Here is a 17,817-nt window from a genome sequence, read left to right as displayed (position 1 = left end):
TTACACTCTAGTAGGAGAGACTAACCAGTTTTTGGCTGATTATTATACTGTGGATTCAGGTAAAATGTGGGGCGGGGGGTATCCCAGAGCACCTAACCCAGCCTGGGGCTTCAGATGGTGCCTGAGCTGGAAGGTAGCCAGTTGTAGGGGAAAAAAAAAGGTTTTCCAGATTGGGGAGCAGCAAGGTGAAGGCAAAGAGGCCAGAAACAGCCTGGTGCACCGCGTGCAGCCTAGCAAGAGCTCAGGGAGGTAGAGTGGTAGGAGGCGGCGGGGAGCAGGGTGCAGGGAGTGCTAGGGAAATGCCACGGTGCGGTGCGACAGTGGGTCATCCCAGAAGAAGCCTGGCCTCTGCCCTGCTACAGCATCACCCACAAAGGAATTGTTACTGGCTCCTGGCCAAGGGCTTCAATCTACAGGGGAATCCTGCTTGAAGGCAGCCCTTGGTCCAAACTGATTTCCCATGGTCCACGCAGGGGGGCTTGGCCGTGACGGGGCACGTGCTAGGAGAGGGTTCAAGCCCAGGGACCCTCCCAGCTTTAAACACTGGTGACAGCCACTGAAGGTGTTCCTCACCCCCACCCACAAGAAAGTTACAAGAGTCTACCATTGCTGCTTCCTCACCCCATGATGGACACTGTTCCAGAGGGAGGGGCGCTGGGGGAGGTGGGAAGGAGCATCTGCTGACAGAGGGCTGTTTCTCTGCCTTGGACAGGATGTGCTCCGAGGAAGGGTCGGCCCAGTGCAGGGCTCCAGCCCAGATCCAGAGTGTGTGTGTTGATGGGTTGGGAGGAAACCCGATGCATTCATTACCTGGTTTCAGCCTCTGAGGAGATGGAGACCCAGGAATTTCTGCCTTGCAGGGTCCCGCTAGGGGGAAGGCAGGAGGTAGTGGGTGAGCAGGTAGAGGAGACTGGCGATGCCGGCCAGCCCTGTGAGGACCCCGAGCCGCAGTGGCAGGTACTCCAGGGAGCGCTCCAGCTCGGCGTGCAGGAGGACCACCTGGCGTTTGGTGACGCTCCACTCGCCCGAGTTGTCTAGAACGTGGCGGGCCATGCGGGCCTTGTCCTTCAGGGGCAGCTGGGCCTTGATCCGGGCCTCTGCGTCGTCGCGGTTCAGGTTGTTCCGCTGCATCAGCCGGGCCAGCTGCGTGTCTCGGTCACTAGGGACCGGGCAGAAGGGCTGCTCAGACATCGCAGGTCCCGGCCTCCCTCCCAGTGGCGTGTGACAGGGGTGGACAGCCCTGGAAGCTCATGGGCTCCCCCCACCACACCCCACTCTTTGTGAGCACCCTAGTAGCACTATGGGCTACCTGAGCCCCTTAGTATAAATGGGGAGGGAAAAGGGGGCAGCTGCTGTTTTCTGCCACCTGGGGTCTCTCTGCTTTGCCACCAGGCCCGAGACTCCCCAGTTTTAAGATGGGAGGATTTGATCACCTGGAATCAGCTACATCCTGCATCCCTGGATGGATGAGCTTTACTGAAAGGCCTGTGTCTGCAAGCTAAACACTTCCTTCAGTTCCCCTGGGGGCCTGGGCCTGTGGCATCAAAAACAGCTTCCCGGTCCACCACAAAGAGCCCTCTCCTTGTCTCCCCACACCCAGTCCTGCACATTCAGAGCAAAAGGACTGTGCTGAGACGGTGGCCACTGGGCTTGATGCCACTGATAAAGCGGGATGTGCAGAGCCCACGGTGCTTCTAAGAGGAGCAAGGACTTGAGAACTGGATCCCCTCGGTCCTTGGGACAGGACTGAGCACTGCACAGTAAGCCAAGCAACACACAGTCTCCCAACTCCATAGGAAATACAAAGAATGCCTCTCTCGCGCACTCTGATATTACCACCTGGGTCCTTCCTCGGCAAACTCCCTGTCCTGCTTTTGGCTACACAGGAACTGCCCAGCTGTCCTCTGGAACAGGGTCATCTCTATGAATGCCTAAGCCCCTCAATAGGAACAAGGTGGGACATGGCTGCAGCAGCTGTTTCCTGCCATCTGGGGTCTCTCTGCTTTGCCACTAGGCCTGAATTTTCCCAGTTATAAGATGGGAGGATTTGATGACTACAGTTTAGTCCCCTCCTACTTGTGGCCTAGACCCAAGGGCCTCCTGGGATGTGAAGACAGACTTTCCAAGGACAGACATAACTGAACACTAGCCAATCCCAACGCCATTGAGAACTGAACGTGGCAGGAAGTCATTTCTGGCTGACTGATCAGGGAAGACCTTGTAGAAGGATGGCATTTGCACTAGCCTTGGAAAGTAGGTAGGACTTCTGATTTCCTTTGTTAGGAGGACAGCATACTGTCAAGGTCATGGGGCCAATCCCTGCCTGGCTGAGAACAAGGACTATACCCAACCCTAGTCAGGGACACTGCACATCTGCAGCTGGGAAAGTCTGGGTGAGAGAATGGAGATGGCTTGGGGCCACCAGTGAGCGCACACCCTTCAGACGGTGAGGCCGAGACCGGGGGCCTCCTGGGATGTGAAGGCCGAACTCTCTGACAGCCCTGCCCGGAGCTCAGGGATAGTCCCAGATGGTTAAAAGACTGACGTTGTTTGTGGTAAGGGAACTTTTGCCCAAACATTTATCCCACAATTGGCAAGCTCCTTGAAAAAGTGAATAATCACATTTTGGTATAATCACACTTCGGTAAACGCCCATATTATTTCAAATGCCAGTTAAAGAAGTCCACGAGGGGGTCCTTATTTTTGTAAAGTGTGGATCCCTTTTATGAAAAGCAAAAAACCACTCATTCATCTCTTGGGCATCTCTCAAGGGCCATACGACCACATGTGGTAAAAGTGGGGCATGTATGGCACCCGAGACCCTGGGAAAGGCTGCTCTGGCTGGTGAGTGGGGCTGGAGGATCTCCTGGGGAGCAGGCAGAATCTACAAAGCTGCAAGTATCTGCCAGGAGCCACAGCTATCTCTGCTCTTAGCAAAAGGAAAGCACAGAAGAGGAAGGTGGCAGGGAAAGCGTGGAGTCACCTGGTGACTGCAGACGCAACCAGCCCGTCTTGTTTACTCACCTACACTCTAATAAGACTTTTTTTTTTTAATCCCTTGGTACAAAGTTTCAATTGTATTAAAATTCCAAGACAGAGAATTCTGTCCTCCTGGAGTTGGCTTGGCCTCAGCTGATAGTCTTTCACAAACAGAGAACAAAGAACCCAGAGAGGCTGCAGGATTACAGGGGGAGACACGGGCCAGTGGGGGAGCGAAGAGGATGCCTGAGTCCCTGCACCAGGCTCAGCAGATTCAGGCTGCCTTTAAATGCCAACCCACAGCGGGGCGCTGGGGCAGAGGGCAGGGTGATGCTTAGGGCACTGAGCACTCCAGGCCCCGCCTCCAGTGTGCTAGGAGACTCCCCCACCATTAGTCTCTTGAGAGCAACCCTCTTGAGAGGGTCTCTTGAGAGTGCCCAAAGTACCTGCAGAGCCAAGTGTCCACCTCTGTGTCTGTTGTACTTATGGGTGGCATCCAGGAAGTTTCTGGAAGGCAGAGACACCCTGAAGCCTCATCTGCACTCTCACTCCGCTGGGACTATGACTCATTTTCTCCGACAGCTTGATCCTCCTCTGTTTGCCAAACCTGGATTCTGGTTTGCTTCATGTCCTGGGGGACATGAACAAAGCTCCTTCCTTACCTGGGTTCTGACAGCTCCTTCTCGACAACTTTCTGTTCATAGATTTTGCCGATGGGTGACCCTGGACAAATTCTGTAACTCCCTGCCTTGAGTTTTCTATAACTCAGAAATATCAACTCCTGCCCTGACTACCTTATGTTGAGAGGTAAACTGAGAGAAGTAATAAATGTTTGGAAAGTTGAGAAGTGCCGCAGGAAGGAAAAGGGAACCAATGAGTAAGAACATGGTCGCCCAGGGCAGGGCCCGCGCATCTGGGCTGAAGTGCCTCCAATAGCCAGCAGGGGGAGCCCTTCCCAAGCACTAGAGAGACCTGGGGCCCATCACTCCCCCACATCCACTCCCAGACACATCTGGGTCAGGCACAGAGGTCAGTTTCTATAGGCTCTGGGCCCTGCTCCCCAAAACCTCTGGGCCTCCTGGCCACCCTGTGGGGAAAGGGCAAAATGCAGGGGGCCATTTTGCAGGTACACGCCTTACCCCAGGGGTCCTCCTTCCAGCCTCGGTCAGGCCAGGCCGTGCCACACACTCACCAGTATACCACCACTGTGTGCTTCATGTACTTGAGCAGTTTCTTCGTCTCAAACAGCAGGGGGATATCCAGAATCACGTAGCGGTATCCTGGGGGGAGGCCAGGAAACCCACAAATTCAATTCTGCAAGCACACACAGGACTATGTGCTCAGCGTGGGAACAGAGTCAAAGCCACTGCCCCCTACCATCACGATTCTGGGGTGGGTGTGGTGGGTGTGGTTATGACTCATACTACAGAAGTAACTCCCATGGGGTAAAAGGCACCGACTAGCCCTCCCACCGCAAGCCAAGGCCGGCCAAGGGGGTGCACCCTCACCCACTGTGCGTGGGCATGTCCCTGGGCTACTCGCCCAGGAACACCTGGGGCTCCTAGTTCTCTTGAGGCCAGTGACCGCTGTGTAAGTGTGGAAAAGCTGGCAGGGGTCCAGGAGCAGTGAGAAGCGGGGGGTCACAAGATGGGCTCAGATGACACGCCTTGGTTTGTCGCCACCACTGTCTCCCTTTGGGCCCCTTACCAAACCTCACCTGTGTAAATGAGTGAACAGGTGGCCCGCTTCACAGGAAGATGGTAAGGATTACACGAGCAAATGCCTGTAAACCCCTCAGCAGCCCCTCACCCAGACCCTCACTCACTGCTCCACAGATGATGGCTGTTATTACTACAGCTCCCTGGAGGAAGGAGGCTGGCAGTGCTGGCTCCCCCACTCCTGTCCAGCCCAGAACAGGGGCTGAGACCAGATCCTCACCGGGCCTCTCACCTCCCTTTTCTGCTGCACTCCCGTCCCTTCCTCTCCCTGCACTGTCCGTTCTCCTCGGCCCCTCTCGGGAGCTCGCGGACAGCTCTATGGTTCGCTGGCAAAGGGCTATTCAGCGGTCACGTCCCTCCTGCTTGATAAGCTCTGCAAACCACCCTGACTCTATTAAGACATCCGTCTGCCTACCCGGAGACCTCCCAACAGCTGGTGATCTTATCTGACGTTTGATTATACCAACTCTGACAGTTGTATTTGTTATACTCATCAGGGGAAAACTGGGACTGTGGAAGCCACAGCTGTCGTCCCCATTTTTCACCTTATCGAGCTGAAAGGAGCTTTCTGGCTTTTATTTAAGTGGTGGTGGCTGGGGAGAGGGGAAGTTGGGTGGATGACACAGCGGGAGAACTTTGGAGCGGGTGACATTATCCGATGCTTAATTTCAGAAGGGGAGAGCCACTGGTGCCTCAAAGCCCTGCAGATAGATGTACTCGCGCCTGGCCTGAGAGCGACCGCGAAAGGGCAGGAATGAAAGACAGAAGGCCTCGCTCCTGGCGGGGGGGTGGGCAGTGACGGGAGGGGTCTTGGCACAGATACAAGAGGCAGGACAAAGGCAGCAAGAGTCCAGAGACTGCCCTTGAGGGAGGGAGGGAGGCCTGCAGCAAGGTATTGAGATGGGGAGCAAAAGCTGGTCCAGCAGGGAGGATGCTGGGAGCCAGCTCCTGCCTGGCCAGAGCTGGTGGGCAGGGAAGGTCAACATCAAGGATGTCTGTCAAGTCATCCCTTTCCTTATGGAGGGAGGTACTGGCCAGAGGGGGACAGGAGTGGGGAGAGGGTCCCCACTCTGTACATCAGAACTTGACGCATGGGAGAATTTGGCCATGCTCACAGTGCAAAAGCCCGAAGAAAAGCAAGAAGCCTCCCCCGTACCCTCCAGGAAGCAAAGTCTCAGCCTCGTGACTGACGGGAGACTCTCAGCCAGGCCTTCAACCCAGAGCCTGGGCTGGAGGCTCCATGGCCCAGCGGCTGACAGGCCGCTCTGGAGGGGCCCTGGGCCAGCCTCTCGCCTGATCCTGAACCACTGCTCTCAGCTCTCCCCCTTCTCCTGGGGACTGACCTCATCCTGGACAGTAAAGATCAGGTCACCCCTGCCCACCGCCACCCTGAAGAACCGTGCTTGGACCGTGGTGTACGGCTTGGGAGAGGCTGCCACAGACCCCTGCTTTTCAAACACTCTCCCCTTCCTTCAGTCCTGCCTCATCACTTGGCCGTCCCTGCGCACGCCAGGCTAGCTCTCTCCACTGAGGCCCAGCCCCCAAGGATTGTCCTCCACTTAGAACCCACTCCCACCGGCCCTGGCCACCGCAGAGCCTCCCCACCTTACACTCTGCAAACTTACTTTCCCAGGCGGCTCAACCGGCACCACACCTGACTCTGACTGCGGCGTACATTTTCGTGGTGTTTGACAGTCACGGCGTAGACTCTTAGCCTCCCTAAGAGCTTGCCCAGGTTGGCATTATTGGCCTCACCACGCAGAGGAGGAAACAGGCGGAGGGGTGGGTGCACTCAACAGTCACACTGCTGGAAACCGTGAGGGCCAGGACTTAACCCAGGTCTTACGACTCCACTATTTGCCAGCTACTATTACTTCCACCCCTGCTAGACAAATCAGCTTCCCGGGGTTCATGGCTCAAAAGCCTCAAGTGTCTCTTCTCATTAAACTGTGGGCTCCCTTCAGAGTTGAGGGACATCATTTCTCTCTGGGGCTGGTACAGGGCTGCGTGGAGGACGCCGATGAACAGAGTGAGCTCAACAGCCTGGATGATAATCAGCTCCTCCCCCCACCCTCCCCCCCCACCAACCTTTCTGCAGAGGAGAAGGGCCTGTGCCCCACGCCGTCCCAGGCCCCGGGTCTTACCCCGGAGGAAGAACTTGAAGGTCTCCTTCATCATTTCCTTGCAGATCTCGGGGTGGGTGATGGAGTTGAGCAGGTGCCGCCGGTCGGGCTGGTTAAAGATCAGGTCCCCCAGGACCTTTCGATCGATGTCACCATTCTCCAGCAGGACCTCAGTGCCGAAGGCCTCCACGATACGCCGGTGGGCGGGGTATCCTGGCTGGACGACTGTGGCGTGAAGAGGAGCCTAGGTCACTTGCTGGAGCCTCCAGCCCAGCCAGGGGACTCTGAGTGACCAGAGGCCAAATGATGGGGGAACCCAGGGGTGCTTCTTCCAGTTGCAGCAAAACCAAGATGAGGGGAGGGAAAGCAGGGAGGAGAGCAGAGTGCGCAGAATCCCTGGTGTTGGTCACGGGGTGAGGGGAGCTGGAGGGAAGCGTGGGGGTGGGGCAGGAGCAGGAGACCAGGGCTGATGGGAAGGCCCTGCCCTCCCCTCCCCTGAGGGCTTGAAGGGCCTTATAAAAAGGTGAGGCCTCATGGAAGACAGGGAGCCCAGGGGATCTGCGGTGTACAACCCACCCCCCCAACGCACCATGCCGGGCAATGACGTCCACATCAATCACCGCACAACCCAGCTGCTGGAACACCTGGATCACCGAGCTCTTGCCTGAGGCAATGCCCCCCGTCAGGCCCACCAGGAACATCTTCCTAGGAAAGAGGGAGGTCACCGGAGGCCAAGCTGCGGGGTTGCGATGGTCCCGCACAGGAACGCCGGAAGGACCTGCCTGGGGGACAGAGCAGGCCTGGTCAGTGTGGAGCCAAATGGCTGGGGGACAGCAAGGCAAAGGCAGGGGAGGGAGACACGGCCTGGCCAGGCAGAGCCAAGGCCTGAGCTTGGGAGGCTCAGGGCCCACCCGAGACAGAAAACTCTTTCAGGAAAGGCCTCCGGTAATCTTTTAAAGACACTCATGAAGAAGGCAAACTAACACTGTATAAATTTAGCAATCAAAACGCTGAGCAGGCAGAGCAAGGTCGGGTGAGCTTTCTGGAGGCTGCCGTACCCCACGGCAGGCAAGCTCCCCAGAGGAAACGGACACCTGTCCCTCTGGGGTGAATCCAAGGCGCTCTCCAGATGCCCCCAGCCTCCGCTTTCTAGTCTGGGACACTGAGGCTCATGGGGAGGAAATGGCCTGCCTGCCACACCCTAGCACCGGCACCGGGCCGGCCTGGGTGACTGGTGTACACTGAGAGGAATAATCCCTCCTTCTCATCTAAGAAGCAGCCCAGGTGGGGAGCTCAGTGAGAGGCACTGGCTGAGTGGCCACTAAGCCTGAGGTTTAGAGAAGTGTGGATCGTGCCAAGAAGGAACGAGGGAAGGAAAACAGGCTTGGTGGGGAGGTAGCCTTCAGCCTGGCGTGGTGATCTGCGGTTCTCAGACTGAGCAGTTGCAATACAGCACAGAGGCTAGGAGCACAGACCCCTGCAAATCCAGTTGCTCCACTTGCATGCTGTGCAACCCAGGGCAAGTCACTTGCCTCTCTCAACCTCAGTTTTTTCATCCATAAAATGGGGGTAAAATGCAGATGACAGAACCTGCCTCCTAAGGCTGTTGTGCAGACTGACTGAGAAAAACACATCTACAGCCCTTGGTGCACTGCCACTGACGTGGTAAATGCCCAGGAAAGGAGGTGAGGGTGCTGGTGCAGGACGGATGCTGTGAGTCAGTCATACTGCAAGGCACGGAAAGAAAAAAAGACTTTCATGAAGTCAGGTCCCCATTCCTGCAGACTCAGACGATCTCACAGTAGATTTTAAGCCGTGTTGCATTTTCAGTAAACATGGTTATCATGTCCTGGACTCTGTTCCCAAACTGGGAGAAATTAAATCAAAGGCCAGGTCTCTCCCATCCTTCCTTCAGCATCAAAGGAAGGATTTCCAGGACCCTGAAATCTGTCCTATGATTTTTTCTTTTCTTGTTAAACAGCAGATTTACTGTCCTAGTTACATTTTGCTTGAGCTTATACTGAAATGAGTCTGCTTCCCCTGAGGACACAACAAACGACAGGGGGAGGCAGCCGCTCGGGTGTGGGCTGAGTGGGTGGGTGGCTTGGGGCGGCGGGGGACCAACCTAGATGTTTAAATCTGCCCGCGCTCATTCTCACCCAGGGAGGCCGGGGAGGAGAGAGGAAAATATCCACCAGAGTCATCATCCAGATGGAGAGATCTAACTAAATTATTAAACCGTTTACAAGGCATTTCTCTTCAATCTCTCTGAGACTGGAGTTGCCCCCAGGTAGGTCTCCCTCCAGCTTACAAAAGAGCAGTTAAGGATAGAGTTCACTTGCGGGGATTTAAAAAAAAAAAAAATTCATCCACTCAGCTGAAGCTTTTTACAATTTTTTTAATTAAAAAATTAAAAAAAATTTTTTTTGGCTGGGCCGCACAACTTGTGGGATCTTAGTTCCCTGACCAGGGATTGAGCCTAGGCCCTCAGCAGTGAGATCGTGGAGTCTTATCCACTGGACCACCAGGGAATTCCCTTTTTATTATTTATTTATTTATTTATTTTTGGTGAAGCTTTGAAATGGGATATCCAGCGCCAGCCAGCGTTTTAAATCCAAACTCCGTCCTGTTGTCCCTAAAGCACTGGGTCCTCGTCTGCGGAAGACCCATCTTGAGAACAGGCCGCAGCTGAGGGAAGGGGCAAGGGCTGGTTCTCCACAAGGCCCTGACCCCTCATCGATGAAAGCGAGCCACTGTCACCTGGTCACCCAGGTTTGCCGAGTTGGGTAAGGGGGCCTGTAAGACCATGTGGCCGAACAGACCTCACCTCCTTCCTGTACACAGGACCAGGACCTGCCTCGAGACCTACTGAATCAGATCTTGGTGTGGGGGGGTGGAGGCACCCAGGCAGTTCTGCTGTGCAACAGGGCTTGGGATGGACTCTTTGTTTACGATGGTAAAGACTGAGGACCAGAGAAAGAGGGAATTGCCCAGGACCACAACTAAAAGCAGAGCCTGGGTGGAATTCTGGGCTCTTAACTCCAAGTCTAGACCCCTGCCTTAATGTACCCCGGGAATGGAAAATTAATTTACATTTAGATTAAGACAAAATAAGGATGGCGCATCCGTCTGTAGGCAAATCAATTTGGGGCCAAAGAATAATTATTTCTTGATGATCACACTGGTATTTTCCCTCTGCAGAATAGGGGGCCAGATCTTATGGACAACAACCAGGGCACAGAGATAAATTCCAGGCTCCATTCTGCCCCAGCCTCCTTGGGTAACCCAATGAAGATCTTCCCTTCTTGGGGCCTTGGATGACCATCTGTAGAAACAGACTATCAGCTGCTTGGCCTCTGCCAGAAAGGCCAAGGGGATGGAGGAGCACATGCCCGGAGAAGCTGTGGGCCCCTGGCTTAAAGGGGCTGGACAAATACAGCTGTTCCCATCTGACAAGCCCCTCCATAGCTCACTCCTTCACGAACCGCTGAATAAGCTCCTCTGGGCTTTGCAGCAACCAAAGGAAAACACAGGTCTTGTCCCGCAGGAAAACGTTGAGAGACAGACAGTAACAAATGGAACCAGCCAGTAACAGAGCACTGACAGGTGAGCGAGAGCGGTCACGTGGTACTCACCCTGGGCCTGGGGAGGGTGGGGGATGGGGCTGCCCAAGAGCCGCACTGACCGAGAGCCCACTGTCCCCCTAAGGCTCGGCAAGGAGGTAACGAAGGTTTAGGTTCCCAGCTGCCTCGAAGTCAGGCACCCAAACCCACGCAGACCTGTCCGGTAGCTCCTCTGCAGGCACCTACCAGAAAAGTGACCACCTTTGATATCCTCTTCTTTTTTTTTTTTTGCGGTACGCCGGCCTCTCCCTGTTGTGGCCTCTCCCGTTGCGGAGCACAGGCTCCGAACGCGCAGGCTCAGCGGCCATGGCTCACGGGCCCAGCCGCTCCGCGGCATGTGGGATCTTCCCGGACCGGGGCACGAACCCGTGTCCCCTGCATCGGCAGGTGGACTCTCAACCACTGCGCCACCAGGGAAGCCCTGATATCCTCTTCTTGATCTGGCTCAAAAATCATCGAAAAGCTCACGATAGGTGTGGCGGTGCTGAGTGGGGGAGAGCATCAAGAGTGACGGGGGTCACTGTTTTAAACGAGGGACCAAAGCAGTCACTCTGAGTGAGGACCTGAAAGCAGCAGGAAGCAGGCCACCTCGCTCGGTGCAGCCTCGTCCACCCCCCAAACCCAAATCAGGCCTCTGACATCTCTCACCACTTCATTTCCTCTCCTTCCCTTGTGCCCACTGTGCTTTGTACTTTTGTGTGACTACGTGTTAGATGAAATAAGCTCCACAAGGTCACAAGCTGTGTCCAGTTTGGACCCTTTTGTCTCTAGCATCTAGCCCAGTGTCCAGTGTCTGTCAGTCACTCACCAGGTGAGTGATATTGGTCACGTTATTTAAGCTTTCTTTGACTTAGTTTCTTCATCTGTAAAATGGAGCTAAGGACACCTGCTCTGGGTTGCCATGAAGAGTAAATGTGTTAATACACGCAAAGCACTTAGAACAGTACTTAGCACACAAGGAACCCTCAACCAATGTTCCCTTCTTGTTCTGAGAGAGTGTTTGATAACTCTGCGTAGAATGAATGACTGAATGACTCCAGAAGCAGGAAAGGGAATGGGAACTACTTGGCGGTCACATTCTCTCGTCAGTGGCAAAGGGGAGGCTCCCCGCCTGCTCCTCTCTCCATAAGAACATGCTGCTCACTGCTAGTAAATTCCTCCAGGAGAAAAGTGCAAACAAACAAAACACCCAGTGGGTTCAAGCTGAACAAGGAACGGAGGGACTTCCCTGGTGCTCCAGTGATTAAGAATCCGCCTTCCAGTGCAGGGGATGTGGGTTCGATCTCTGGTCAGGGAACTAAGATCCCACACGGCAAGCCACAACTAGAGAGAAGCCTGCATGCTGCAACTAAGACCCGACGCAGCCAAACATAAATAAATAAATAAATATTTAAAAATAAATAAACAAATAATGTGGGGGTTTTTTTTTACAAAAAAGAATAAGGAACTGATATGTGAATGGACACACTTTCTTCCCTCCCTCGGGAGAGCTCAGGACTTGGGTTGGAAGCGAGTTCTCTTGTTTCGCATCTCCCAATCCAGCCCCACACCGGCCTGCCCAGCCAGGGCCCGCTCCCTCATTAACTTCCAGCCTCTTTCCTCCTCCTTCTGCAGCCTCTCAGGATTTCACCCTGGGCGCGTCTGACCAGCCACACGCTTCTCCTCTGAATTGCTTTCTAAAGGGGATGTATCCACGTTGCTCCAATGATCAATATAATCATTCATGAAAACGAGTTGTTCCCTGCCTTGGGACCCAATTATTTTCTTGTGGAAGCAGTGGTTGCAAAAATATACTGTTTTCCAATTAACTGATAAGTGCTATTTTTATCTACAGTTTCCTGGCTCCTGATCTTTCATTATTGGTGAGAGGCTGCTGTTCAAACCTGGGTCCAAGTTCTCTTCTCTTCGTCTGCTGGGCCTATTAAGTCACCACCTCCTTCTCCAGGCTGCCAGTGACCTGGAGGGAGCCCCCAGAGCAGGTGCTGGCGGTCAGCCTCCCTCTCCCTCGGCCCTCACCAACAAACACCAAGGGAAGGGAAGGGAGGGAGCAGGTCTTTCTTCTAGAGCCCTCTCCAGGCACACACCATCACTCCAGGGAGCTTTCACGGGTGGACAGGGAGGTCGTTTGGACTGGACTACAACACTGGCGTTGATGCAGAAAAAAGGATCACGGGGAATGCCAAATCTCAGGGGCTGTGAAGTCACAGGGGCCTGGGCTGGGATCGCAGCCACGTGGCCTCGGGCAATTTACTTCACAGCTGTGGGCTTCTATTTCCTTGCATATAAAATGGAATTAATAATGACTACTCACGGGGGTTTCGTCAGGACTGAATGAGGTACCACCACATGCCCCCATCACCTCATCTTCCCCAACTCAACGTGTGACACGTCGGTGACTGCGGTCTACTCCCTCTCCCTGAAGGGCACCTCCGTCCTTTCAGTTGCTCAGGCCAAAACCCTTGGCACCCTCCTGGCTCCTCTCTCACAACCTTCATCCAACTCACCCACGCCCCCTGCCAGCCCTACCTTCCAGCTTCACCACCTAGACAGACACACCCGGGCCCCACCCCGCCCCGCCCCGCCAACCCCGCCCCCCATCTCGCTCCTGGATCACGGCAGCAGCCTCTGAGTCATCTGTTGCCACCTTTGCTCCCGACAGTCTGTTCGTCCTAACAGCAGCTAGTGTGGTTGGATAGTGTCACCCCTCTGCCAAAACCCTCCAAGGTCCCCGTCTCACTTCAAGCCCAGTCCTTAGAGTCCCGTAGGGGCCTCCTGACAGACACAGCTCCATTCTCTCCAGGCACCCACCACTCTCCCCCTCGACTGAGACCCTCCAGCCACCCTGGCGGCCTTGCTGCTCCTTGACCGTGCTGGGCACTCCCACCTCGGGCCTGTGGACACGCTGTTCCCTCCACACACAAGGCCCTTTCCCCCGAGGGTCGCACGGTTCACCCCCTTCTCCGCTCAATTGTCACCCTATCAGAGACTGCCCTGAATATGTAAAATAGCACCCCTGTTTCCCTCGTGTTTCACTTTTCTTCACTGCACTTATCACCCCTCAAATATTATGTCTATGTGATTATTTACTGTAATCTCCCTCTCTCCCTAGAATCTGAGCACTATTGAATTCAAGGTGCTTAAAACAGGGCCCGATGAGCAGAAGGGCCTCAAACAATATCTGCTGAATACTGTACATAAAGCACACAGCAAAATGTCCAGCTCATGGGTAAGCAGGAACCCAACACTATTTTAAAATAAGAACGTATCTGTTCCAGAAAGCGTACTGTGACAATCACAAAACCTCTTCCACATCACTTCCCATCCCCACATTCCTGGACTGAGATACTTGGGCTCACAAATGAGGAAACCGAGGCAAGGAGCGCCTAGGAAGCCAAGCTTCCCAGCAGGCAGGGACTGGAGTGTAAGAGCTGCCACCCACCGTCTGAGCTGCTCCCTACGCGCCTGGGCGTCGTGGATCCCATCTGAGCAGCACAATGACCCAAAGAAGTCAGTTCCTACTTACTCCCGTTCTAAAGGTGAGGAAATGGAAGGTAAAAGAAGTTAGGTATTTGCCCACCGTAGTTCCAAGTGGTCTTCATACTGGGGGAGGCACGAAGATTTTCCAAGGGACACAAAAACATGGTTTAAGAGGAATAAATTTCAACTCAGTTTGCCAAGTGTCTCCCTTTGAGAACAGATCAGCCTTGGAACATGCTGCAGGCTCTCTTTCCCCAGGTCCCCAGAAAGGTGTAACTACCCACCCATGCCAAATTTTACTAAGGTGCATTGTTCCACGGTTCAAAATACCCCTGGCACCTCAAAGGGGCAATTCAAAATATATAAGTATTCATGCCGAGAATGTGATTGTTTATAGTGACCATGTAACAAATCCTCCTGCTGAGTCCGGTGCTTTCTAAACCTTTGCCTTCAGTAAAGTTAAAGGAGGAGCTAAAAGAACTGTCAGCTGACAAGTCATTAGTAATTGACATCACGGTGATTTTTTGGCCCATAACTCAAAAGATGTTCAAAGAGTTGAGTATTACTGCCACAACGAAATGTCTTCAGCTCCTCTGTATTTATTTACAAGAACCAACTTTTTCAATGCTTACGGCATGAGAAAAAAAAAAGCTCTGCTCTTTCTAGCAAATATACATGGATACCTATATGAATTTTTTTTTTTAAGTTCCATTTGGCTTATTAAGAGAAGCATTTTAAACAAAACTTAGGTTTAACAATGATCAAAACTAGTTGTTGTGGTCAATTGGGTATTTTACAATTTTTGAACTCAATCCAAAAGAAAATGTTTAATATTATGACAACACAATTTTCAAAAGTGTTTTCATTTTTGTATGTATTTTTGTTGCAGAGAAGTAGGACAACAAACCAAAGACTTCGAGCATAAAATCGATTTTACTAGAAAAAAATTCTGTGGAGGAAATAAAGTGGAAATATGAGTTCAAGGAGGAAAAAGGAACAATGTAAAATTTCAACTGTTAAATAAAAACTGGTGGACTTCCCTGGTGGCGCAGTGGTTAAGAATCTGCCTGACAATGCAGTGCAAGGGACACAGGTTCAAGCCCTGGCCCGGGAAGATCCCACATGCCGTGGAGCAACTAAGCCCCGTGTGCCACAACTACTGAGCCTGCGAGCCACAACTACCGAAGCCGGCGTGCCACAACTACTGAAGCCTGCGAGCCATAACTACCGAGCCCACCTGCCACAACTATTGAAGCCTGCGCGCCTAGAGCCCGTGCTCCGCAACAAGAGAAGCCATGACAATGAGAAGCCCACGCACCGCAATGAAGAGTAGCCCCAGCTCACAACAACTAGAGAAAGCCCGCGCACAGCAACAAAGACCTAACACAGCCAAAAATAAAAAAATAAAATAAAAAAAAGAACCCACCTGCCCATGCAGGGGACACGGGTTCAAGCCCTGGTCCCTGGTCCGGGAAGATCCCACATGCCGCGGAGCAACTAAGCCCGTGCGCCACAACTACTGAGCCCAAGTGCCACAACTACTGAGGCTGAGCTCTAGAGCCCGCGAGCCACAACTACTGAAGTGCACGCACCACAATGAGAAGCCCACGCACTGCAATGAACAGTAGCCCCCGCTCGCCACAACTAGAGAAAGCCCCCCGCGTAGCAACGAAGACCCAACGCAGCCAAAAGTAAATAAGTAAATTTATATTTTTTAAAAACCCCTATATCTAAAAAAAAAACTGGTTCATGTATTCTTTTCAAAGGATGAGGGAAATCAAATCACTATGGTATTTAGATTCCACTGCAGATTTAAGTGCCTGATGTAACAGTTTTATTTTTTAAATGTCAATATTTACAATTAACCAGAAATCATATCCTTTGAAACTTTCAGAGAAAAATTTTTGCAATCTAAAAATGGGAGAGTGGGTAGTTTTCAAAACAAAGCTAAGCTCACTGCTACTGCTGGCCTGCCTTCAGCCCTAAAGGCACAGGTACTAAGTGAGGTTCTGAACCCTTTAACCAGATTACCCAGGAGGACACATTCAGACCTTGCTTGAAAGACAGAAGAGGATCTGCTGGGAATTTAGGGCTCTAAGGAAGAACCACCCCAACTGGCCTGTCCACTTTCTATCATCAGCCAGATCTCTAGCATTTCATCGTGTCCCCAGGCCTGTCTGCACCCTGCCAAATCCATCTGATTTACTTAGGCAAAATCTGCACAGCTGGCCCCCAAAGAAACCATATGCAAAGGCTTCCATTTCCTCAACTTTAAAACTAGGACTTAACGTCAAAGTTCATTCGGGTGACAATTTCCCCATAACTGGGAGAGAAACATCTTTGAAAACTTCGTAAACAAACTCAGCTCCAGAGGCGCCAACGCCTCCGTTTGGGAAGCTGAGAGGCGGAGAAAAGCAGGGGGTCGGGCTGCCCTCTTCATCAATGCATGAGTGGGAACTCCATGACTCCAATTTTTCATATGAGCAGAGTCGGAAAGGTACCCAAGATTACACAACTAGAAGTGGCAGAGGCTGGATTCAAAAATCAAACTTATATCTGACCACAAAGGTCTGAAGTGCAGTAGCTTTGGACTGAACCAGAGTTGGAATTCAATTTCCACCGCCTTCTAGTTGTAAACCTTTCTCGGTTTCCACAGCTGTAAAACAGGGAAAACATCACCTTACTTAGTAGGGTTGCTGTCAAGGCAATGAGCCATGGAGGTAAAATAGTATGTGCTCAATAAACTGTAACCAAGCCTTGAAAGAAAGGCGCGTACTCTACGCTACACCACGCAGCACGACTGGTGCGCCCAGAGCCCGGCGCCGGGACACAATACCTCTGGGGTGGACCCAGCTCTCCAGGCGGGGTGGCCTGGGCGCCCTAGAGAGCAATGCAACCCCGGGAGCCGCCGCCCGCCCCGCCCCTCCCCTCCCCTCCCCCGGGCCCGGCAGCTCCCACTTGCCCGTGCGGCGCTCTACGTACCCGGGGCCTCTGACCCGGCCTTGGCCGCCGCGGCTCACCCAGTCTCAGAGGCGCTCACTGGGTGCCTCCCGGACGGCAGGCGAGGCCTCAGGAGCGCGCGCACGCGGACCGGACGTCCGGCCAGCGGAAAGGGGCGGGACCGGGGAAGGGGGGCGGGACCGGGGAGAGGAGAATCGGGGAGAGGAGAATCGGGGAAACGCGCAGCCCTAGAGCGTTGGGCCGCTGGGGACCGCGGGGTTACTGCTCTCCCGGAGCCAAAGCCTTTCCAAGCTGGGGGAGAAAATCTGGAGAGTCCTAGCTTCGAATTCAGGACTGGCCATCACTAGCTGTGCAGCCTCTAAGCACATTCTACCTGCCAGGTCTCAAGAGCGCTCTGTAGGCATTCATTAGCTCATTGAATCCTCACAGTCCTTGAGGTAGATACCGTCATCCCCATTTTACACAAAAGGAAACTGACATTTAAAGGTTAATCCGTTTGCCCTCTCTTAAAATGTACGTTGGCCGCAGAGCTCATTGTGTCCATACAAGCCTAGTAAGTCACTTTACCTCTCACTCTCTATCAAAGTGCAAATAATCGCTACTGTGCTGCTTGTTGAAAGAATTGAAAATACGTAAAAGCATCTAATGGTGCCTCACATATAGTAGGTGGTCCTTAATTAACTCCCGCCTCCTTTCCCTCTCCCTTAACTGTACTTCTGCTTTCCGCTTCCTTTAAGGTAGGAATCTTGTCTGTCTTCACCACTAGTATCCTTGGTGCCTAGAACAGTGCCCAGCATAGTAGGGATCCAATACACTGAAGGATGAAGTAATCCAACATCTTTCTCTGATCACTCCAGTCCCTGAAACCTTTCTCCTTAATATCAACAGCACTGGCTGACATCACCCAATAAGTAGGATTACATCTCATGATCAAAG

The 17,817-nt window shown here is 53.1% G+C and overlaps 1 protein-coding gene across 1 annotated transcript; it reads right to left on the bottom strand.

The window, feature by feature from the left end:
* Positions 1 to 723: 723 nt before the first annotated feature.
* On the bottom strand, positions 724 to 16,994 carry DCAKD (dephospho-CoA kinase domain containing). The gene is made up of 5 exons (XM_081218862.1): positions 16,903 to 16,994; positions 7,410 to 7,602; positions 6,842 to 7,045; positions 4,172 to 4,259; positions 724 to 1,159 (listed from the first exon to the last, which is right to left on the bottom strand). Exons 2-5 carry the CDS (start codon positions 7,519 to 7,521, stop codon positions 868 to 870), a joined length of 696 nt encoding a protein of 231 aa, XP_081074988.1. The 5' UTR covers positions 7,522 to 7,602; positions 16,903 to 16,994; the 3' UTR covers positions 724 to 867.
* Positions 16,995 to 17,817: the final 823 nt, after the last annotated feature.

The sequence above is a fragment of the Mesoplodon bidens genome, assembly GCF_964165515.1.
Source record: "Mesoplodon bidens genome assembly, chromosome: 19".
NCBI classification, from domain to species: Eukaryota; Metazoa; Chordata; class Mammalia; order Artiodactyla; family Ziphiidae; genus Mesoplodon; species Mesoplodon bidens.
Note: the sequence above shows the minus strand (reverse complement) of the source record. Positions and strands in the feature narration are given on the sequence as shown.